At 41.7% G+C, this 24,744-nt stretch overlaps 1 protein-coding gene across 2 annotated transcripts in view; it reads left to right on the top strand.

Annotated features, from left to right (window-relative positions):
- Positions 1-236: 236 nt before the first annotated feature.
- Positions 237-24,744, top strand: part of Nup205 (nucleoporin 205) — a 67,433-nt gene continuing 42,925 nt past the window's right edge. Inside the window, exons 1-13 of one of the 2 annotated variants that reach the window (XM_028866103.2) lie at positions 237-339; positions 8,193-8,335; positions 9,078-9,249; positions 10,959-11,103; positions 11,423-11,582; positions 12,771-12,999; positions 14,184-14,348; positions 15,790-15,965; positions 18,914-19,030; positions 19,211-19,348; positions 21,464-21,614; positions 22,818-23,023; positions 24,257-24,439. In XM_028866103.2, coding sequence (XP_028721936.1) covers positions 312-339; positions 8,193-8,335; positions 9,078-9,249; positions 10,959-11,103; positions 11,423-11,582; positions 12,771-12,999; positions 14,184-14,348; positions 15,790-15,965; positions 18,914-19,030; positions 19,211-19,348; positions 21,464-21,614; positions 22,818-23,023; positions 24,257-24,439 — 2,013 coding nt within the window. In that variant the 5' untranslated portion in view covers positions 237-311. Of the gene's footprint in view, positions 340-2,289; positions 2,614-8,192; positions 8,336-9,077; positions 9,250-10,958; positions 11,104-11,422; positions 11,583-12,770; positions 13,000-14,183; positions 14,349-15,789; positions 15,966-18,913; positions 19,031-19,210; positions 19,349-21,463; positions 21,615-22,817; positions 23,024-24,256; positions 24,440-24,744 lie in introns of those variants that run through there. The other variant, XM_028866104.2, reaches the window with a different exon arrangement.

The raw sequence follows: 24,744 nt of genomic DNA, 5'->3' as shown, positions 1-24,744 counted from the left end.
GATCTACGTTTTTTTTTTTCATACTAGTCAACTTCAGGTCTCTCTAGACATAAACTACAAGTCCCAGGATGCACCGCACGACTAGTCTCCGAACCGGTGGCCCTCGCCTTACTCGAACGGGAATGTTCTCCGTGAGAATCGACGACGGTGGGTGAGAGCAAAGTCTGGGGTCTTGCGTCCACCTGCTCGAGCCTCGCCCGCTGTTCGCAGGGGACCTCGGGCCGCCTTTCTGTTCAGGCGTCGCCGCGGGCAGCCCCTCCGGTCCGGGGGTCCTCCCCGCGGCAGGAGGGCTCCGGCAGTCCTCCTCCAAGATGGCGGCGCTGTTGGCGGTAAATTCGGGTGAGCGCGGCAGGGCCGTGGGGGATCCACGGGGACCCACGGGGCAGGGCGGGGCCGATCTCGGGGGAGCGCCCGCGCAGGGAGGCTCTCGGGAGTGCGGGCGCGGGTTTGTGCGCGGCGCCTGCTTTCTCCGCGTTCGGGCCCGCAGCCCCGCGCCTCCCCAGTTTGAATGGCGCGCGGCGCGGCTGCAGCTCTACCCTGGAAGATGGGTGTTGGGCGTGGAGGCGGAGCGGCGGGGCTCCGCGCCCGCTTCCTCCCGTGCCGTGTCCTTCGCGTGTCTGCAGCAGCCCCGATTTCGCCAGGATACGGCTCAAGTCTCGGCCACTGAGGCCGAGCCGAGGCTCGTCTCAAAGCAGGCTGTGGGCCGGTCCCAGGGTGGGGATTGAGATTCTGTAAGCCGCGAGGACCTTACGGAAGGTGCCCGGCAAGGGAGTGCCAGGGGTCTGCGGCTGTCGTCCGGCCTGCACCCGCCTAACAGCCGACTCGGATAGTGAGGGAGCTGTGGAAAGGATGGGGTGGGTCATCTGTTGGCGATTCTAACCTCCAGAGATGCTTGAAAAAGTGAATGGATTTTGACTTGTAGTTCCCACAACGCATTGCTGGTCATTAGCGAGGAGGACATAGGTGTCAAACGTTTTGTACGAGGTGTGGCACCCCTGAAAACAGATTGAGACACTTGATCCATGAGTCCAATTAAGAGTCAGTATAGCAAATGTGTACAGGCAGTGTCGTTCAGGAGGACTCCTGAGTGTTTTGTTTCTAAACTGTTTTGTACTGGTTCTTGCCATGTTAGTAATAGTTTTGAAGATTGTCCAGATTTGAGTTTTGTACATTAAACCATCTCAGAAGTGCTACGGTAAATTGTTCTGTAGAAATGAAATTTTCTGTTTATTGAGCACCTTCTATGCCTCAGCACTGGAATAAGTGTTAGACTTGCTTTATCTCCTTTAATCCCTTTATACCCTATGGAGTAATGCAATTAAATTTAATTTTGAAGCAAAGACTTCCAGCAGTTTCTTCAAAATTAAAGTTAATGGTTTTAAGCACAACTTAATTTTGTGGCATCATGTCATGCTCCCCCGCCCCCAGGTAGATAAATAATACACTACTAATATTTTTAAAAGGCATGGCTTCCATGTTGTAGTTGTGTTACATACATTTTTTTTTTTTTTTTAGCACATAATATTCCTGCCATTAAGCACAGACCATTGAGGGGAAGAAACAGTTGTTAGTAACTCCCAGGAGTACACATTGTACAGGAGAGCTTTAATTGGCTGCAAGAAAAGAAAGCATTAAAGAAAACCCAGGAGTCAAGAGAGTTATTTTCTTTTTAATGTATCATCTTTGGGAAGAACTTAAGCATCCATAGATGAAGGGATGAAGAGTGAATGGATAAACAACATGCCGTGCACACAGAGGAATATTATTCAGTATTAAGAAGGAAATCTTGTCACGTGATACATATATGATCTTTGAGGACATTAAGTGGACTGTGCCACACAAACAACTACACTTATCAAGTGTAGCTAAACCAAAAAAAAAAAAAAAAAAAAAAAGTAGAATTAGAATGGCATTTGCCAGGGGCTAGAAAAGTGAGAGATGGTGGTGATATTTAGTGAATATAAAGATTCAGATTAAAAAAAAAAAATGTGTGCGTTGGGGGGCCGTCTCATGATGTAGCCTGGGCTGGCCTGGAATTAACTGTGTAGCCCAGGATAGCCTCAAAGCATGACAACCCTTCCTCAGTCTACCATGTGCTGCGTGGTTCCTGGCTACAGGCATGAACCTCCATGGCTGCTTTAGCATTTCATCTTTGCAAGATTAAAAAAGTACCACTGTGTTGCAACAACTGTGTGAATACACTTAATGCTGCTGTTCACAAGCTGCTGTCCTTTGCCATGTTTTTTTTTTTTTTTTTTTTTTTTTTCCTGTAGTCACAACAAAAACACCGTCAGTAGTGTGGAAGGAGAAAAGGGTGTTGATGGCTGTAGAGCTCTTATTACCTGTCTTGGTTTAACTGCATGGCTCACACTGTTGTGACCCGTCATGTCCACCAAGTAGAGACACTCACAAGTTTGCAAATAGCCACCAACACCGGTAGGCAACCTTGTCACCCCTGCTGTATTCACAGTGGTGACTATTTCATACCTTTCCCACTTCTCCAACCATTAACCTCCAGTGGACCTAGAAAAAGAAAAAGCCAGGAGGCATATTTTCACTCTGATGCCTGAAAATCTCCTCTGCACATTGCTTCCTTCTGTGACCTTGGCCAAGGTAAATCCCACCCTTTGTGTCCTTCCTCCGTTACTCTTTCTCTGTCTTGTGTGGCTTCCTCTCTCCTCGTTTTCTGTAGTACTTGTCTTTGCCTTGATCTCATTTTCAGTTTATTTCCCATTCTTTTGCTTCTCTGCATTGTCAAACTTTGTAGGAGATTGCCAGTATACACTCACTGGCTCCCTTTCCATACTTTTAATGTTGCAAGCATTCAGTCTGTTCCTGTCCTCCTAAACAGCTCTAGTTAGTGTTCTGTGTTATATAGTTCGCCAAGTTTAGCAGCTGTTTTATATTATGTACACACTCGCATGTGTGCACAGGAGCAGGAGCCTTTGGAGTCCAGAAGATGGCATTGGAGTCACTGAAGCTGGAGCTACAGGTGGTTGTGAGCCTGATGTGGGTGCTGGAAACCTAACTTGGGCCCTTGGTAAGAGCAGCACTCTTAGCCGCTGGCCCATTTCTCCAGCCCCAAGTTTAGCAGACGTTTTAAATCCTCATCAGTTGAACTTTCAGGGTAAAGACCAGAATCCTGAACACGCTGTACAGGGTGGCAGTTGCCTACCTTGTCAGATCCATTTGCTGTACTCTCACTGTCTTGATCTTTTTAGGTCTTTGATGGGGTAGCCTCCTTTTTTTTTCTTTGCTGTGGAACCCACTGTCTGCCCTCATTTCCTTGAATGCATATCTTACCTCATAGATACTTATTCCTCCCCCCCCCCCCACCTCTCTGACTAGGTCAAACACCCTTCATGTGAACCCTCTTGCCCTGATTACCTCCTTTCAGACCATGTATGCAGTTGAGTTTGTTTTCTCATTAAACTGAACTTACCAATGTCTCATACAAGTCTCATGCATGGTGAATGAGTAAATGTGATATGCTGGAAATATTCTAAAACATTAAAAGAAATAAATGTATTTCTCAAGGTGAGTAAATTGTATTAAAAATTCACATTTAGAGGATTCGAAAAATGCATTACATTTCATTTGTTACTGGTAAAAGGAAAATTACTGAATTTGGGAAATCTTATGTACTTATGATTGTTGATGTGTTGTTCATCATGGACTGAGTAGACCAGTGTTTGTGATTTTTGTGCATATATTTTTGATCTGTTTTTGGCTAACTCATTAATAGGAAAAAAGAACTTTTCTTTGTAATTACTGAGCTTGTACACTAACCATGTGTAATACATAGACAGTTATATTAGTTCTTCAGAAATCCTTTTAAAATATTTACTTTTATCAATTACGTGTCTGCACAGGAGTGCAGATGCCCATGGAGACCAGAAGAGAGCATTGTATCCCCTAGAGCTGGAATTACAGACAGTTGTGTGAGCTGTTTGGATGGATGCCGGGAGGAACCCACTCCTTAGAAGAGCTTTAAGCACTTAACACTGAGCTGTTTTTCCAGCCCCCTAGTCTATAGCTAGTATTTTAAGGGTAGAGAATTAACTTCTGTGAGAGACAGACAGACAGAGACAGAGAGAGAATAAGAGTGTGTGTGTGTGTGTGTGTGTGTGTGTGTCTGTCTGTCTGTCTGTCTTACAGTGAGGATTGGGATTGCTGATGTGTTTATGCCTTCATGGCTGTTTCTGAAATCTCTGATAAGGCTGTTTCTGGTTTGCCTAGAACTCTTTTTTCCCCAGAACGGGGATAGAACCCAGGGCTTTGAGTTCTACCCTGAATCAGTTTGAGGCTTTCCCTTTGTATCCCGTGCCCACTCAGTTGCCAATTCTAATTCCTTTCTACTCCTATGGGCCTTTCCTAACTATTTTACTGTCCTTACCTTAGTTCATTACCGCCTTACCTACCTATTAACTTGGCTTCCCAACACTTCCTGTTCCAGTATCCATACCCTAAAACACCATTGTCCACCCTGCTAGTTGTATGTTTGTGGTTTGTCTTTGTTTTGTTTTTGGGTCACAAACTACAGGTTGAACAATTTGAATAGCTGAAGTGTTTGTGGGTTTTTTTTTTTGGTAGTGGGGGTGTGTAATTGCATGGAGTGTACTAGTTGAGCAACCCTGACCTAGAGTATGGAACTTTTTGAGCCTCAGGTTGCTGCTCAGACTTTTTAGTCTGTGCTGCAGCCCAAAGCTCAATCCTACGCTGCCCTTTACCTTTACAAAGAGAAGGCCAAGTAAATGGTCCTGAGGGAAGTTACCAGGGTCAAGGGACAGGTCATCATTTTGGCAGGCTCAGAAGTGACTTTGCCAGTTTGTTAGCTGTAACTAGGTCTTGTTAATTGACTTCTTTAATAAAAATCAGAAAGACACATAGGCACACCTGCATGCTAGTGTGTTATTGATGGTAGGAGCAGTGTGTGTGCACAGGTACTTGTGTTACTTTGTGAGCAGGATCTTCATAGTAGAGAGCCACAGGACAGGTTACAGAGTTTTTTTGTTTTGTTTTGTTTTTTGGTTTTTTGAGACAGGGTTTCTCTGTGTAGTTTTGGTGCCTGTCCTGGATTTCCGCTCTGTAGACTAGGCTGGCTTTGAACTCGCAGAGATCCACCTGGCTTTGCCTCCCAAGTGCTGGGATTAAAAGTGTGCGCCACCTCCACCACCACCTGACACAGTTTTTTTTTTTTCTTTTTAAAAATGGGATCTTGATATGTTGTCCAGGTATATCTCACTCAAGGACTCCAGAGATCTGCCTCAGCTGACCGCATAGTTGATACTTGTTAAAGGTTTGTGCTACCTCATCTGGCTGGCAAAAGCCATACTTTTAACCAAAAGATTGGCAAATGGGCATTGAAGTAGGAGAAGCAAAGCAGGGAGTTGGATGATCTTTTCTAAGGAAGACTGAGATGTGTTGACCTTCATTCCCCCACATCCTCATACGAAAGACCTGACACAGTGCTTCTTGGTCCTGGAGACTGAGCCAGGCCTTTTGCACAATGAGTATGTCTTCTACTGCCAAGATATACTTGTGGCCCCAGGCTCTCCTGTTCACATGTTCTATTAGTCTCCTAAACTTAATTGTGTTTGTGTGTATGCATTGGGTTGAATCCAAGGTCCCTCACATGCTAAGCATGTTCTCTGCCACTGAACCTCAGCCTAGTCCCACTTAAAAGTCCTGGCTTGTTTGTCTTATTGCCTGTGGTTCCCCTTGCTGTGGGTTTTGAATAAACAGTCTGGCTGGGTTCAGGCAGGCTTGCTTAGATCAATCCTTACTCCCTCACTTAGTACGCTATTTGCCAGATATTTCTGGCATCCTTAATTCATCTTCTAAAACACATCAACTTGCTAAGTATGTAAAGAGGTGGTGTAACCCAGTGGTTAGGGAATGGACTGGCCAGGTGCAGATCCACTACACTGGTGTGACTGGCTGAGTGTTTTTACTGTCTTCGTTTTTTGTATCTGCAGAACAGGGAAAAATACAGTGCTGAACTCAGGTTTTATAAGATACAGTCATGCAGCTGGGTGGTGGCAAGTGCATGCCTTTAATCCCAGCACTCAGGAGGCAAAGTCAGGCGATCTCTATGATTTCGAGGCCAGCCTGGTCTACAGAGCGAATTTCAGGACAGCCAGGGCTGTTACACAGAGAAACCCTGTCTCGACTAAACCAAACCAAACAAAAACAAAAACAAACCCCACAGTTATGCATGTAAAGCACTCTGGGTTGTGCTTAGGTACACAGCGGAAGCTCAGTAAGGATTGTCTACTATGATGACTTCATAAAAGTCTTTTTGTTTTGTTTTGTTTTGGTTTTTCGAGACAGGGTTTCTCTGTGTAGCTTTACTCCTTTCCTGGAACTCACTTAGTAGCCCAGGCTGGCCTCGAACTCACAGAGATCCGCCTGGCTCTGCCTCCCGAGTGCTGGGATTAAAGGCGTGCACCACCACCGCCTGGCTTTCATAAAAGTCTTTAATGTTTCTTTGCTTTTTAAAATAACCAGTGTTCCAGCTAAAACAAAGTACATTTTTCTGTTTCCTAAACAAACAGAATGTTTTCACAAAATCTGCTTTTCACCTGGGTGTTAGGGGAGAAGGAAAGACACTTTTATTGAGTGCCTGTGATACGGAGGTATGATGCTGTGTTTTACTTAGTTGTTTCATTTAAAAACTTGTAAACTGCCGAGTGTGGTGCACAGGCCTGTAATCCTAGCACTTAGGAGCATGAGGGGGTTTTCAGACTACCCTGGGCTTTAGAAACTCTCTGAAGAAACAAAACAAAAAAACCCAAAGGATCACGCAAACAAACACACACCAAGAACTGTAAGCTTTAGGAATGGGTAATCCTGGTTTTTTTTTTTTTTTTTTTTTTTTCAATTTTTAATTTAATTGTGTGTGTATGTGTATACCTGAGTGTATGGCTGTGTATCACATGCATGCAGGATCCCTTAGAGGTCAGGATTAAGGATGGTTGTGAGCCACCCTGTGGGTGTTGGGAACAGAACACCAGTCCTTTCTGCAAGAGCATCATGTGCTATATACCACTGAGCCAGCTCTGTACTTCATTAGGTTGTCTTTTTTGTCTTTTGAGACAAGGCCTCCCTATGTAGTCTTGGCTGGCCTGGAACTAGCTATGTAGATCAGGCTGTCCTTGAATTTATAGAGCTCTGCCTGCCCTTGGTCCCAAGTGCTGGGATTAGTATGTACACCACCATGCCTGGCTCTCCTGTTTATATAAAAGGAAACTAAAGTAGAAAGGGGAATTGTTTGTTTTTGCTCTTTTGGTGGGGTGTGCCACCAGTTTCCAAATAAATCACACACAGAGGCTTATTCTTAGTTATAAATGCCCAGCTAGCTCAGCCGGTAGAGCATGAGACTCTTAATCTCAGGGTTGTGGGTTCGAGCCCTATGTTGGGCACCAAAATGTTAATGTTTACTCTTTTTGGGGCCCTGCTGACCAGCTCCCAAATAAATTACACACAGAGGCTTATTCTTAGTTATAAATGCCCGGCCTTAGCTTGGCTTTTTTTCTAGCCAGCTTTTCTTAACTTCAATTATCCCATCTATCTTTGGTCTCGGGAATTTTATCTTTCTCTATTCCTGTATACCTTTTCTTTCCTTCTTACTCTGTGTTTGGCTGTGTAGATGGATAGTCGTGTGGCTGGCCCCTGAAGTCCTCCTCCTTCCTCTCTCATTCCTTTTCCTTCTCCTTCCCAGATTTATCCTATTAATTCTGTCTGCCAGCCCCGCCTATTCTTTCTCCTGTCTCACCATTGGCCGCCATTCAGCTCTTTATTAGATCATCAGGCATTTTAGACAGGCAGAGTAACACAGCTTCACAGAGTTAAACAAATGCAACATAAATAAAAGTAACACACCTTAAAATAGTATTCCCCAACAGGGGTTGTTCCTCACTGTAGCTCACAGAAGTTACAGAGCGGTAAAACCAAGTTCAGCTGACATTCCACTTTAGGTTAGGTTTGTTTGATTTTTTTTAAATCTTGTTAGAAAGCAAGTTTATATTGTTGCCAAAGAATTCTAATAAACTACTCTTTTTGGCTGGTGTATGTAACATATATAACTTTTTATATTAAGAATTTAATTGTAATTGTGCACTAAAAAATAGATGTGTGTCTAACATGTAGATGACATGTATTGTTCATGCTGGTTTTATTTTTTCTTTAAGCTGCCAGTCTTTGGGGACCCTATAAAGACATTTGGCATACAGTCGGAAATGCTCTTTGGAGAAGACAACCTGAAGCTGTCCACCTTCTTGACATGATTTTGAAGAAACACAAACCTGACTTCATCTCACTGTTCAAAAACCCAGTAGGATATTTTCTTCTTTGCTTCTTAGATTTACTTTTTTTTAAAAGATCTTTTTAGTCACATTTATCTACCTGCCTCTGCCTCCCAAGTGCTGGGATTAAAGGTGCCTCTGCCACTGCCGCCATCACCCGGCTTCAACCAAGGAATCTTTGGGGGAGCTAACGAGGAAGCTTAGTGCTGGAACCCTTGCCTAGCGTGTGTCCGTCTGTGGGTTACATCCCTACCACCACCAACACACACACACACACACACACACACAAAGATTTTATAGGAAATAAAATCATAGGTTAGTAATCTATGATTTGCTCTACAAGGTAATACTATTGCTCATTACTTAATACAGTTCTATGTCCATTTGAATTACTGGTATGTAACTGGAAAAATCACTTAGACATGTGGAAAACAGAATAGTATTGCTTGTGTTTTCTCTGGGTTTTATAGCTTAGTAGGAAGTTTTGAGAAGGTAGTACTGGATTAAAAAGTGGAAGGTGGTGCGAAGTGTTACCTCACAGCCTCGTTCTAGATTACTGGATGAGAAACACCTTAGTTTGTCATGCTAGCTTTGTTTTCAGCCAGCTGGCCTTGACTCTGCTTGCCTGGCCTCTAGGTGTTAGGATTCGAGGCATGTGCTGCTGTGGCAAGCCAGCTATATCATCATGAACAGACTTCTGCTAGAAGCACTTGGAGGACCTTGCCACCAGTATACTAATTTCATTACGTGATTATAATTTTGTCCTTCTAGCCAAAAAATGTGCAACAGCATGAAAAGGTTCAGAAAGCCAGTACGGAGGGCGTTGCCATCCAGGGGCAACAAGGAACCAGACTGCTCCCTGAGCAGCTCATTAAAGAAGCTTTTATCATCAGTGACCTTTTTGATATCGGGGAGTTGTCAGCTGTGGAGCTTCTCCTTGCTGGTAAGTTGACAGTTGGCTGGAACTCTGGTCCATAGTACTAAATCATGAAGGCGGTATGCACCCCAACTTAGTATTTTTACTGCTTGGGTAACAAACGGGTTTAAAATGTTTGTTTATTTATTTTATGCCTGTGTGTGCGCCTCAGTGTATGTATGTGCACCGTACTCATTCAGGAGCTATGGGAGGTCAGAGAGGGTTTTAGATTCCTGGAACTAGAGTTACATGTGGTTGTGAACCACTTTGTGGGTGCTGAGAATTACTCTTAACTGCTGAGCCATCTGTCTAGCTCCCTAACAGATTGTTTTTAGAGATATCACTTATTTGACAGAATGAATCAAAACACTCAATTTATGTTGGATTAAAGGGCAAGCTTACTGACCCCAGTTGTTGCTGAGCTGCCTTAAGGTAGGTCTCAGCGTAGTCATTTACTAGCACAGATTAACTTGCATCCCTAGAATTGCATGGCTCAAGGCAAGTCCTGTCGTGCCGTGAGTAGGAGGGCAAGGCTTACTTTGGAGTGTCTTCTGGAGGGGGCTATTTAGATGATGAATGACTAGGTGAAGAACTAGATGATTTTAATAACAATATTATGAAGGAAATAAACTGGGCATCGGGGCATAGAGACATCAGGGCTGATGAAGATAGTTCTCATTATTGGGTTTAGTCAAGTTCTCTCCGAGGTGGGGACCCGAGACCTGCATCTTGTGTAGATGCCAGCCACCCAGACTTCTTGAGGAAGGCTGGCAGAGGCACAGATAGTGTGCGCTTTAGGTCTGAGTAAATGCCTGTTTAAGGGAAGAAGACTCCTGTGCCTGGGGCCTGGTGAATAGGGGAGAGTGGAGGAAAGTGTAGATGTTTAGATTTTCTTCTCATCGGAGTAGTAAGGTAGTACTGGAGGACTAGCATATGTAACTCCAAATAAAACTTAATTTGTGGCTACAGTGTAAAGATCAGTATTTCTATAAAATATGCAGTTCATTAATGATCACAAGGAGCCGCCATGTAAAGAAAATACAGACATCTTAGTTGAACAGTAGTTTAGTTTGTTTAACTATCACATGACTACTAAAATCCTTTCTGACTGAAGAAAATTAGTTATTGAAGATGAGGAAGGTAGTTTACTTTGTGTGAGGGGATGTTGACTTGACACACTTGAGTTTTAAATTCATTTCAGAACTTTGAGCTTTTTTCTGGCAGTGCTGGAGATAGAACCAGGGCCTTGGCCTGGCAGGCAGGCGATACCCACTTAGCCACGTTCCCAGCCCTCCCAGAAGGCTGATTTAACACACGTCCTCTGTCCACCATATTCTAGACACTGTGGGAAGGCTTCTGTAAAATGAAGACAGCAGTATAAAGGAGCCCAGTGTCATGGTTTAGGAAGATGTAGGAAGGTTTTGTCAGGAGGCAGTGCAGATTGGATGAGTAAACATTTTCGAGAGTTCTTATGAGTGAAGACGAGTGAGCACAGCCTAGGAAGTCAGATGAAATTGAGTCTGGAAAGTGATGAGTTCTTATTCTTATTGCTGGGGCTTGTCTTCGCATATGGTGGATGGCCCTGTGAGTCTACCACACCAGGAGTGATTTGGGGAGCTGAGGCCTCAGGGTCCCTTCACTCTGAGACTGCTTATTCGAATACATTTTGGCTTAAGGATTTGTGTCTCATTTCAAACACATTTGAGCTTATTACTAAACCATCAATTCCTTTCTAGGAGAGCATCAGCAGCCACATTTCCCTGGCCTCACCAGGGGATTGGTTGCTGTCCTTTTATACTGGGATGGAAAGCGGTGTATTGCAAATTCTCTCAAAACCCTGATACAGTCTAGACGAGGGAAGACATGGACATTAGAACTCAGGTCTGTTTGCCTTTGGGGACTTAAGGGGTTAATGTAAAATTACTTGAATTTGAATTTTGGAAAAAATAATTTCCCCTTAGTGTATACAGTTTCAGTAAACTGTGATCTCAGGTCAGTAATATACTGCACCACTCTTCCCAGAGTGATAAGTTAGTTTAAACCTGCCTTGTTTGCAAGGGAAAAGTCACTTAGAGGCTTATTTAACTTCAGTGACTGAGAATGGGTAAAGAACAAAACTATAATTCATCCTGGTTGTTTGTAGTAATAGGCTGCTGTCAAAACAGTGTTTTTGTTCATTGTTTATTTCTTTTCATTACAGTCCAGAGCTGGTTTCCATGACAACACGCTTTACAGATGAGCTGATGGAGCAAGGATTGACTTACAAAGTCCTTACTTTGGTGTCACAGATTGATGTGAATAATGAGTTTGAGAAACTACAGAAAGAGAGAGGTTTGGGCAGTGAGAAACACCGTAAAGAGGCAAGTGTTTCTATAGAACGAGTTCATGGGAGGGAGTCTTCGTTACATCTGGAATAGAAGTCCTAACAATTGGAATATTCATTTCACTTAGGGCATTTCATCATCATCATCATCACTGTTAGCTTTTTTATTATTCATCTATTTTATTTTGTGTGCACTGATCATTTGCATATATGTCTGTGAAGGTGCCAGATCCCCTAGAACTGAAGTTACAGACAGTTATGAGCCTCCATGTGGGTACTGGGAATTGAACCTGGGTCCTCTGGAACAGTTGCCAGTGCTCTCAACTACTGAACCATCTCTCCAGCTCCCCCCCCCCCATATTTATTTATTTGTGCATGCGTATGTGCATACTTGCATGTATGTCTCTCTGTGTGTTTAGCCTACATGTATATCTGCACCATGTGTATGCAGTACCTGCAAAGATCACAAAAGAGCAGAGGATCCCCTGGAACTGTAGTTACAGAAAACTGTGAGCCTCTATGTGGATGCTGAGAATCAAACCCTTTGGAAAAGCAACCAGTGCTCTTAACCATTGAGCCATCTCTCCAGCCCCATAAAACAGAGATTCTTGTTTTGTCTTTGTTTTTTCAAAATAGTGTTTCTCTGTGTAGTTCTGGCTGTCCTGGAACTCACTCTGTAGACCAGGCTGGCCTTGAACTCAGAGATCTACCTGCCTCTCCTTCCAGTGCTGGGATTAAAGGCGTGGGTCACCATTGCCTGCCCGCCCCCACGACCTTTTTTTTTTTTTTTTCATTTGAGACAAAGTCTCACAATGTAGTATTTGACTGGTCTGGAACTTGCTATGTAGACCAGGCTAGCCTCCAACTCAGAGCTCCACCTGCCTATGGGATTGAAGGCATGAACAACCACCCCCATGGAGACTGCGTTTTAAATGTATAGACCGCTCTGCTCGTGGAATTGGTTTGCAGTTGTTCCAGTTGCTGTGCCACTGTTTATGCCTCGTCCAGTTCTTTCTGAAATGAATTGTTCAAGGAATTGGTCACCATGGTTTTTAAGGAATTGAAAGGAGAGGACTAAACCCTAGAGTTCATTCAGAATGCCAGCCATTTTAAGATCACTCAGATTCAAATTAGCTTATTTTGTTAACCTTTACGGAAGATAGTCTACATTTTGTAATAGCAGACTTTGCTAAAGTTCTTATCATAGTCATGTTTCTACTTGTAGGTTTCTGATCTCATCAAGGAGTGCAGGCAGTCTCTGGCAGAAAGTCTTTTTGCCTGGGCTTGCCAGTCACCATTAGGCAAAGATGACACCCTCCTCCTCATTGGACACTTGGAAAGAGTGACGGTTGAGGCTAACGGCTCCCTGGACGCAGTGAATCTGGCTCTCCTTATGGCTCTTCTCTACTGTTTTGATACCAGCTTTATAGAACAAAGCACAGAGGAACGGGATGGTATTGCTCTTATATTTATGCCTTTTAATGTTGTTTTTTCCTAGACACCCTGTGGTTCAGGGTGCATGTCTGTGTGTCAGAAGACAGCTTTCAGGAGTTAATTGTCTCCTTACACCATATGAGTTCGGGAGGTAAACTTAGGCTGCCAGGTTTGGCAGGAGCAGGGTCACCCTCTTAGCCATCTTGCCAGTCTGGCTTTGAACTCTTGATCTTCCTGCTCTAGCCTTCTGAGTGCTGGAATTATAGGCATGTGCTGCCACACTCACCGATACATCGATTTTCAAAAATCAGATTTTAAGTGGGTAAGAGAACATTCAGAAAGCACTATTTTAACTTCCAAAATATAAATTTGCCTCTTTGTTTCTGTCTGTGCAATTCAGGCATGTTTGGAATATTTTAAATGTGTGGTGCACATGTAAGGCTAAGGTCAGAACTCAGTTTTAGAGGGAGTGCTTGGCATGTGTGAGGTGCTGAGTTTGCTAACCCTAATAGCAACAACAGCAAAAAAGCCCTGGAGTAGTTGTTCCTGTGCCTTTTTTTTTTTTTTTTTTTTTTTTTTTTTTTTTTTTTTTGTGGCACAGTCTTTCTGTAGACTTAACTGTCCTGGAACTGGCCTTGAACTCACAGAGATCCACCTGCTTCTGCCTCCTGAGTGCTGGGATTAAAGGTTTAGGTGTGTGCCATCACGCTTGGCTTTGTTCTTATGAAATTTGTTTCTTTTGAGATTTGAAATGGCTGTCTTACATGATAGTTAATAATGTGTGCATGAGTACACATGCCTAACTTCACTGTTTTGTTCCGTATTTACATTTTAAAAACTCCTGTGAAAACACAGAATCTTTATTTTGTCTTTGACATAGTTTTTTTTAAAGTAGATAATTCATTTTATCTTTAGATAGCATTTATTTAGACTTTAGAATTCTTATATACAGAAAAAAGTGATGCCTCTTTTTTCTAATTTCTGCTATGTTTATGAAAATAATTGAAAGTTGTTAACTTAAAATTTAGGGTTATCTTTAGTTTTTGTGTGTATCATACTTAACAGTAATATAGATTTTGTTATATCAAATAATAATGTTTGAATTCCTTTTGAAAATGCTTGACTTTTAGATATTCCTATGTATCAGAAGTGAGAACTTATTTCTGTTCCTTTCTGGTGAAGTGGTCTATTTTTGTGTTTTCAGATATGATTCATCAGCTTCCACTGTTGACAGAGAGACAGTACATTGCAACAATTCACTCTCGTCTCCAAGACTCACAGCCTTGGAAGCTTCCTGGGCTACAGGCCACTGTTAGACTTGCCTGGGCACTGGCATTGAGGGGAATATCCCAGCTACCTGATGTAACAGGTAAATTGTGGGTGATCTTGTTATGAGAAAGGATGTATCAGCAGCTAATAAAAGTTTGAGATAACTGACTTGTGCTACCACACCCAGCAACATTTTTATTTTCTTCCTTTAAATTTTTTTTAGATTCATTTTATGTGTATGAATATTTTACCTGCATATATGTCTGTATACCATGTGTGCCTTATGTTCCCTGAGACCCAAGAATCTCATGGACTTAGGAATGGTTTCTCGCTATCATGTGGGTGCTGGGAATGGAATCTCAGTTTTCTGGAAGAGCAGCCAGTGCTCTTAACCACTGAGCCATCTCTCCAGCCCCAAGTGCATTTAATTTCAAATATCAGATTTTAAATCAGGGAGAGAATATGTGTAAATATGAGCATGAGAAAATACAAGTTCTGTTTGATAAAAATTTGTAAGCCAGGAACAGTGAGTGGTGTGTGCTGCACCCTTTAATCCCAGCACTCAGGAGGCAGAGGCAGGCGGATCTCTGAGTTCAAGGCCAGCCTGGTCTACAGAGTGAGTTCCAGGACAACTAGGACTACACAGACTGTCCCAAAAACAAAAACCCTTCAAAACCTTGTAAATAATGCTGAGACACACCACTGTTGCTGTCTCAGAGAAGAACTCCGTAAGTTATTTCCCTTTCTTGGATCTAGTGACAGAGCTCTTTAACCTTCAAAGTAAGAGTTAAAAGTTTAAAATTCCAACAGGCAGAGTCATACCATTTTTTTTTCTTTTTGTTTTTTTCTCTAGACAGGGTTTCTCTGTGTGGCTTTGGAGCCTGTCCTGGAACTGGATCTGTAGACCAGGCTGGCCTTAAACTCACATAGATCCGCCTGGCTCTGCCTCCCAGTGCTGGGATTAAAGGTGTGTGCCACCACTGCCTGGTGAGTCACACTGATTTTCTTTCTTTTTTGGGGTGTGAATGATTGAACTTAGTACCTTCTGCATGTGTGCTAGGTGAAGGTTCTGCCACCAAGCTACATTCCTAGTTTTTTTTAAACAGGGTCTCATGTATCCCAGGCTGGCCCCAACCTGTATGTAGCTGAGGGTGCACTTGAGCTATGATCTTCCTGGCTCTACCTCTGAAGTGCTGGATTATTAAATGTGTACCACCACAACAAGCTTCTTATTATTATTCTAAAACTTTTTTCATTTTCGTTCTTGATTTTGTTCATAAGCTTTTCCACGTTGTCTCTACCTGAAAATTTAATTTTTTGAATTCAGTGTATTGGAAAGGATGTACTCTTTCAGTAGTTTGTTTTTTTTTTTTTTGAGTTTGTGAGTCCATTATAATTCTATATAACCCCATTTTGTGCATAGCACCTGTTAGGAGACTGGAAAAATGTCTGAATATGAGCCACTAGCATTCTATCAGGAGATAGAACTTGAGTTAAAGACTTTTTCTCAGTTTGCTTTTTAATGTTCTAAATCTTTCTAGCCCTGGCTGAGTTCACGGAAGCAGATGAAGCAATTGCTGAACTCGCCATTGCTGATGGCGTCTTCCTGTTTCTCACCGAGTCTGTCGTGCTGTCTGAAAACTTCTATCAGGAAGAATTTTATATTCGCAGAACCCATAATCTCATTACAGACTTCCTTGCATTTATGCCAATGAAAGTAAGTATAACAGTGTAGCATGAGCTTTTAAGATGGTTTAAAAGTGTTTTAACTAGCTTTATGTTCGGGAGCTAATAAAGTCAGTACAGACTGAGATCTGACAGTGATGTATGACAAGTACAATTTGGATGGTAAAGTGAAATAATATAAATAATAATAATAGTAATATAACTGGAAAGATGTCTTCCTGAAGAAACATTGGACACCCAGAACGCTTTTTCAGAAAGTAGTGGGTTAACAAAAATCCCTCTGGGTAGGTGATTTCTGTTAATTTCCTGGTACCCTGGGCAGCAGGTACCCTAGTGCTGAGGGTACCTTGTTAATATTCTTGGCTCTCTATGCCATGTGTTCCATGTCTTCAGAATCAGCCAGCTTTGACATGAAATATTCAGGCTTAAAAGAAATTGTGTCTGAGTCAGGCATGGTGGTGCATTTAATCTCAGCACTCAGGAGGCAGAGATGTGGATTTCTTTTGAGTTTGAGGCCAGCCTGGTCTACAGAGTGAGTTCCAGGACAGCCAGGGCTGTTACGCAGAGAAGCCCTGTCCCTTGCCTTGGGAAGCCAAAGGAAAAAAGTATCTGTACTGAAACTATATAGGACTCCCCCCACCCCCATTATTTCCTAAACAACATAGAATAACAACTATTTGTATTGTTTACATTAGGTATTGTAAGTCATCTAGAGATGGCTTAAAAAATAGATGGGAAGATGTTTGTAGGGTGTATTCGACTACCTTGTTATTTTGTATAAGGGACATGAGTATCTATAGATTTCTTGGTATCCTCAGGTGGTAGTGAAACGAATCCTTTGTGGATTTCAAGGGACTACTGTATTTTTATACTTGATTTGGAAGAGGCGTGGTGGAAAATCTCCTTTTATAGATAATTGTTTAGACTTTTTATTCATGGTATGCAGATGAACCTCAGCATGCTTGTAGGGTGACATATGGATTAGGAGATGAACACAGCCAGGTGGGGTGGCTGGGTCTGTAATCTCAGCACCTATTCATTGTGTTTCTACTGTGGTCCAGGTACTGTGTTAGGTGTGAAGCAAACAGATAGAGCTGGTCCAGCACAGTGCTAGATCATGTATACAAGGCTCTGATAGCCCCTAAACCTCTCTTCTCAAAAGAGAAAACAATGGAGAAAGAAATACTAAGAAGCCAAATAAGTAAGAGGCTGTCTTCCTCATAGCAAAGACTTTATAATCCTGCTGGAAAGATTCATCATATATAAAGAAAAATGTAGATTGCAATAGCACCTCCTCGCAGATACAGGCAGTGAGTGACAGTAGGTTTCTTTCGGCGAAGGTAACTCAGTGAAGGACTAGAATAGTCAGAGTGAACGGGTAAGCCGAGACTCCAGCAACTCTAAAGATGTAAGGTGAGCAAGACAGAGTTTTGGAGTAGGAAGAAGCCCGCCAGTGCTTTCATTTTGTATCTGGGGAAAGGAACCCTTAGAAAGGTTAAGGTTTAAAGTACTTCTTTTTTTTTTTTTTGGTTTTTCGAGACAGGGTTTCTCTGCGTAGCTTTGCGCCTTTCCTGGAGCTCACTTGGTAGCCCAGGCTGGCCTCGAACTCACAGAGATCCGCCTGCCTCTGCCTCCCGAGTGCTGGGATTAAAGGCGTGCGCCACCAACGCCCGGCTTAAAGTACTTCTAATTAATAACCTACATGAGTATTTGATTATGGAGAGATAATGACTGTCTGAAAAGATGAAAGGGAATTATGAGAGAAGAGTCAGAAATGTCTTGGGCAAGGGAAACGAGTTTAATCACACAATTCTTGGATACTAGAATATACTTATAGATACAGGATGATTTTAGTTTTTTTTTTTTAATGAGCTTTAATAATTTGTGTCTGCCACTGAATGTCCATTTTGTTTAAGTTACTATATTAGCTGGTGTACATTATGTTATTCCTAAGGTTCCTGTTTTAGACTCTGTAGTCATGATGCCTCTGTAATTATCTTCTCCCCTTCACAAATTAATTTATGTTTATGTGTGAGAGTGTTTGCTTGCATGTATGTCTGTGTACCATGTACATGCAGTATCTAGGGAGGCAAGAAGAGGGTGTTTGATTCCCTGGGATTAGAGTTACGGCAGTTGTGAGCCCCTGTTGTGGGTACTGGGAACATAACTGATCCTCGGGGAGAGGGTCGTAACTACTGAGTCATCTCTTCAATGTCTCTCCTCTCATTCATAATGTAGTTGGAAGTTTATCAGTCCCATCTTTCCTATGGATCCAGTTTTGGCTTCATTGATTTTTTTTTCCTTAGATTTTATTTAACTGTTAACTGAGGTTTTTTTTTTTTTTTTTGATAGGGTTTCTTTGTGCAGCCTTGGCTGTCATGGAACTTCTTGTAGACCAGGCTGGCCTCGAACTCACAGAGATCCACCTGCTTCTGCCTCCTGAGTGTGGAGATTAAAGGCGTAACATGTTGTTAGTAGTTCCACGGATGTGAAGTTTCATGCAGTATTTAGGAAAATCCCTAAGTAGAGATAGCCTGTCCCAAACGTTAGTAATATCTCTATTGAGAAACACTAATCTCCACTTCTGTGAAGTGGAAAATTCTATCATTACCTTTTTTTTACATTTTATTCTTTATTTATTGTGTGAGTGTATGTATATGGGCATGAGCATGTCATGGTGGGCAGGATGGAAATCAGGACAGCCTGTAGAAGTTGGTTCTTTCCACCTCTTATGGTTGGCAGGCTTGGCTCAGGTGTCTTTACCTATTGAACCATCTCCCTGGCTCCCTGTGATCCTTAAGATACTATAATCTTAGTATTTTAATGAAGTTCTTAGTGTATTTTTCATGTTGCTAAAATATACCTGTGTTTAAGTGATGTTTTCTTAAGTCTTGTTACTCTTAGTTACCTAATTTCTTGATTTTGTTATTAACCAATGCATGAGATACTTGCATTAAGCCTTGTCTAATACATATAAAGGTGAAGCAGCTGAAGAATCGGGCAGATGAAGATGCTCGGATGATTCACATGAGTATCCAGATGGGTAACGAGCCCCCCATTTCACTTAGAAGGGACCTGGAACACTTAATGCTCCTGGTAAGCCATTCTGTTGGAGAGACTGAGATTTTCTTTTTTTTAATCTCTTTTCTGTTCCATTGTGTTTTTTCTTGAACCTTGGAAAATTTTAGTGAAAGAATTCAACACTAATATACTTTTTTATTTTTGTAATTTATTTGTTATAAACCTTTCTCCATAGTTTTTGCTTATTCTCTGCAGATTGGTGAACTCTATAAAAAAAACCCTTTTCATTTGGAGCTTGCTCTAGAATACTGGTGTCCCTCAGAGCCCCTGCAGACTCCCACGATCATGGGCTCTTACCTGGGAGTGGCTCACCAGCGACCCCCTCAGCGCCAGGTGAGTTTTACAGCTTTTTATTTTTATTCTCTGATTGGGTCATTGATCAATTTTGAACACAAGCACTAAGTTATTTAGAAACCAGCACTTTCCATCTTTTATTTGAGAAAATTTGAATCCATTTAAGTTGGGCTCATCTTGAATTTTATATAATCAGCCCTTCATTTCGTACTAGACATGTGATAAATGGTTAGCGGCAGGAAAGCTCCTAGTCTCATTATATATCGCTGTCCTCTATAGGTGTGACAATAACCAGTATACATAATTCTGATGAGGTGTAAGCAGTATAGAAGAAGACTTAGAGGTCATAATTGATGACATCGCACCTGGGAGTCTTCATATATGTAGACAAGCACCGGTTTCAGTCCTACATTCTCTAAATAAACACAAATAAAAGGATTGCCATGTCAGATTTCATCAGTTTGGGATTTCACTCTCAGAAGCTTACATGCTGTATATTCATCATCCCCTTTCTGGAGTCTAGAATGAATGCTTCCTTTTTCTTTATATTTCTTACATTTATTGTTTTGGCTTTTTCCCCATGTTGAAAATGGTATTCTATAGAAGGAAATATGAAAGCTTTTCAAAGGTTAATATGGCACATAGAGTAATTAATAATGGGTTTCCAGTGCCCTAATTTCACATTTCAATTTGACATATTGCCATATTTACTTCATCTACAACTATGCTTTTATCTTGATGGATATTTTAAAGCAAAGTTTTCAGTAAGACATGGCTAAGTATTTTTCTCAGAAATAAGGATATTTTTCCTACAGTATTATGAAACTATTTTATACCTAACAGTTCACAGTAATTTCCAGATATCTGAAAATGTCCTTGGTTTTTAGTTTTACACAGTGAAGACATAAGTAGTTGTGGCTGGAGCAGTGGCTCAGCAGTGAGAACAGAGCATCAGAGTTCAGTGCCTAGTGCCTGTCATGTCAGATGGGTCACAACTGCAGGTTCAGAGATCTTATGCCTCTTCTGGCCACTGGGCACCTGTACGTACATACAGACCCAGACAAACGTGCATACAAAAACAAAAGGAAATTTTCAAAATTATTAGTAGTCTTTTTTTTTCTTTTATTTTACAATACCATTCAGTTCTACATATCAGCCACGGGTTCCCCTATTCTCCCCCCTCCCACACCCTCCCCTTACCCCCAGCCTACCCCCCATTCCCACCTCCTCCAGGGCAAAGCCTCCCCCGAGGACTGCAATTAACCTGGTAGACTCAGTCCAGGCAGGTCCAGTCCCTTCCTCCCAGACTGAGCCAAGTGTCCCTGCATAAGCTCCAGGTTTCAAACAGCCAACTCATGCAATGAGCACAGGACTTGGTCCCACTGCCTAGTTGCCTCCCAAACTGATCAAGCCATTCAACTGTCTCACCTATTCAGAGGGCCTGATCCAGCTGGGGGCCCCTCAGCCTTTGGTTCATAGTTCATGTGTTTCCATTCATTTGGCTATTTTTTTTCAATAATTGAGTAGAACCGAAATTTATTATAAGCCACAGTCGTCCTAGGGACCTCCATACTATATATATATATAGCCTCTATGGTTCTATGGGCTGTGGTCTGATTGTTCTTTATTTTATATCTAGAATCCACTTATGAGTGAGTACATACCATGACTGTCTTTCTGGGTTTGGGTTACCTCACTCAGGATGATTTTTTTCTAGTTCCATCCATTTGCCTGCAAATTTCATGCTTTCATTGTTTTTCTCTGCTGAGTAGTACTCCATTGTGTATATGTACCACATTTTTTCCATCCATTCTTCCGCTGACGAGCATCTAGGTTGTTTCCAGGTTCTGGCTATTACAAATAGTGCTGCTATGAACATAGCTGAGCATAGTAGTCTTGTATGTTGTGACATTGAGGTGGAAATTGGACATTGGAAGAAAATGTGCTGAATGTTTAGAATAATGTTCTATAATTGTCTTACATCACTAATAACAAGCTTAACAGTTTTTCATAAATAAAATAGCAGTTACTTTTTATTTTTTTATGGCAATGAATTAAATCATAGTACTGAATTTGTTTTAGTTTTTATTAGCTAGTTCATATTGCCTTAAAGTTAAGATACATTTCTTATAAACTTTTTTTTCTTAATTTCAGGTTGTCTTGTCAAAGTTTGTTAGACAAATGGGTGACCTGTTGCCGCCAACTATTTATATTCCTTATTTAAAAATGCTCCAGGGCTTGGCCAATGGGCCTCAGTGTGCTCACTACTGTTTTAGCCTGCTCAAAGTCAATGGTAGTAGTCACGGTAAGGGCAGTCTGCGTGTCAAATTTGTTTTTACACTATTGTTTATGTACCACTGTGTAGGTTCTACCGTAGGTATGAAATGCATTTATAATAACTGAGGGAAAGATTACACTGATGATTTTTATGCATGGTAATGTTTTGATTATGGTCTCAGAGATTGGGGGATTTTGCAATTTATCTTGTTAAATATAGTCTGCAGCAATATATGTAGTTTTTCAAGAACACATCTGGTACATAAGAACAAGTATATTTCCTTGCAGTGGAGGTTTGGTTTCTTCTTTGTTTTGAGATGAGGTCTCACTCCATAACCTAAGCTGTCTTAGAATTCACTCTAAAGCCCAGGATGGACCTAAACCTGTCACCATCCTCCTGCCTCAGCCTCCAGAGTACTAGAGTGTTAGGTGTAAGCCGTCGTGCATAGCTGAATTTCATTTCTGTAATTTGTCTTCATAAATACTTGTTTTCTTGTTACTAATTTTCCGACTCAGATCTGGTTAAGCCAGATCTACTGCTAAAAGGGAAAAGAAGCTAAATGTCTCCTGTGTTGGCTGCATATTTTTATTTTCACTTTTGTATGTGAAGAATATGAGGTTTGGAGAAGTTTTAATATACCCATGGTGACAGGTTGGGGCCACGATTAAAATAGATCTGCCTGGCTCCCAAACCAGCATATTGGCTACTCTGTCAGGGCCTGCTTGTCTTATTTGTGGCACTCTGCCCCACAATGCTTGGTATGTAAAGGAATATTATAATTTATAGATCTACGCTAGAACTATCATTTTATGAGAATTCAAGCTTAGCCCTTGTGAATTATTTGGTGGGAAAAAGTAGCCATTTTGTTACATGACAGCTTCTGGGTAAGAAGCAGGTAAATGGCATGCAAAGTCACTTTCTATGGGCACCACCCCGTCCTTAGGTCTAAGCAAGAATGGATCCAGAGGGAATCTGACCCCTTTCAGCATGCTTCTTACCTGGGCAAAACAGCACTGCCCCTTCAGGACAGACTGACTGTCTGCTATGACAAAGGCAAACTAATGTCATTAGACATTCAATTACGCTTAGACTCCAGCGAGCAGCCAGACCTGTTGTTGCTGTGAGACTGGTGCGTGGTCCTAGCGCCTCTCATGTGCCTGGCGGTGCTCCACCTTTGAGTCCCAGTCGGAAGTGTTTGAAAGGAAACTCTTATGTCGCTTTTCCTTTCAGTTGAAAACATCCAGGGAGCAGGTGGCAGTCCTGTGTCCTGGGAGCATTTCTTTCACTCCTTATTGCTTTACCATGAACATCTCCGAAAGGACCTGCCAAGTGCAGATAGTGTCCAGTACCGCCACCTTCCTTCACGTGGCATCACTCAGAAGGAGCAAGATGGACTGATTGCTTTTCTCCAGCTGACATCTACTATTATCACTTGGGTAGGTGACCCACCCACAGAACGGTTTGATCTGTGTGGCAGCATGGTGATGTCTCAAGTGGGCAAGCATTTTCTTTTAGTGTTAATGTTTGTGAGTGGTATATTTAGCACAAACATACATCCTTATGCTCTTGTTGTCTAGACTTTAGAGGGCACAATTTTTGCTAGTTCTGTTCACTGCACAATCTTAATTTGAAAAGTAGAGCCTGAACACATAAGAAAGTAGTCAAGAGAGGAAAGAGTCAGTTGGGTGTGCCTTCTTCTGGAACAGTGGTTCTCAAACAGGGTTGCAGGGGTTGAACAACCCTTTCACAGGGATCACTGAAGACTGTCGGAAAACATTTAACAGTAGCAAAAATACAGTTGTGAAGTAGCAATAAAAATAATTTATGGTTGGGGTCACCACACCATGAGGAACTGTATTAAAGGGTCACAACAGTAGGAGGTTGAGAAGCACTGCTCTAGAAGGTAATTCTGGTAGAGGTTCTGAGGTAGACACGTGTGTTGGTGTATGTGCGTGCAACATTCTTATCACATCATTTTAGCTGCTTCTACCAGGTCAGTCTTATTTTCACAACTTAGAAATCCTAGTTGATTGCTAGAGCAGAATGAACTGCTCAGGTTGACATTTTGTCTGGAATATAGAAGTGTTTTTTGTTTTTCTAATCATATTATTATGGTATTATGCATTAAAATATCAAATTTATTATGTCTTATTGAAATAAAATGAAGTAATCCCTGATAAAATATTTTTCTTCTTTTTCTTCAGAAAGAAAAGATATTGCTGACCTATTCATGAATTAGATATATTTTAGTGTAATAATACTGTGTTGTTCTAGAAAGGACTTAAAAGTGCCTGATATTTATGTCACCCTAGTAGATAGACTATTCATCTTTTGTAGTAGTATTTTTTTGTTCTTGGATCTGCCAGAGAAATTCTTTGAAATTTATCTTCTATTTCTTCCATGACCAAACTAGAATCTGATTTAATCTGCCAATAGACTTCAAGCTAAATGATGGACTCTCTTTGTTTTGGTATGTATTAAATGTATATAGCTGGTGCGGTGTATTGCTGATGAAAGCCAGAATTGGTAGTGGGTACCTATATTCACATCTGTTCAGGAGGCCACATCAGGAGGATGACTTGAGTTATTGGAGTTGGAGACCAGTATCAAAACAAAAAAGCCTAGAAAAATAAATAAAATAGCGTTCTTGTTTTGTGTTCAAATCTCAGAGTGAAAATGCTCGCTTGGCGCTTTGTGAGCATCCTCAGTGGACACCTGTCGTGGTGATTCTGGGGCTCCTGCAGTGCAGTATTCCCCCAGTTCTCAAAGCTGAGCTACTGAAGACACTGGCCGCTTTTGGAAAGTCTCCTGAAATTGCTGCTTCACTTTGGCAGTCGTTGGAATACACTCAGGTAGTGCCATGAACTTTCTTATTTGTATAATTTAGAGAATGATTAGACTGTAGAAGCAAGAGCATTTGTTGAAACAGAGTATTCCTGGGGATTCTCTTATAGGAAGTTAGGATTTGGGAGCCAAGAATAGCGTTAGAAACTGATAGTCTGGGTTGTTTTCTTGGTGGTTCACAACCTTACTAGGTTATGAAAGCTAGATCTTCAAGTAACTAAAGATCTTACTTCCCAAGATCAGTGAGATACTACTAGTATGGCAGATTAATGTGCCACAGTTGTTTTTGAGACCAGGTTAATGAATATAAGCC

Source organism: Peromyscus leucopus, chromosome 3 (genome assembly GCF_004664715.2).
Source record: "Peromyscus leucopus breed LL Stock chromosome 3, UCI_PerLeu_2.1, whole genome shotgun sequence".
Classification (NCBI taxonomy): Eukaryota; Metazoa; Chordata; class Mammalia; order Rodentia; family Cricetidae; genus Peromyscus; species Peromyscus leucopus.
The sequence above is the reverse complement of the archived record's forward strand: the minus strand, read 5'-3'. Positions and strand labels throughout refer to the sequence as shown.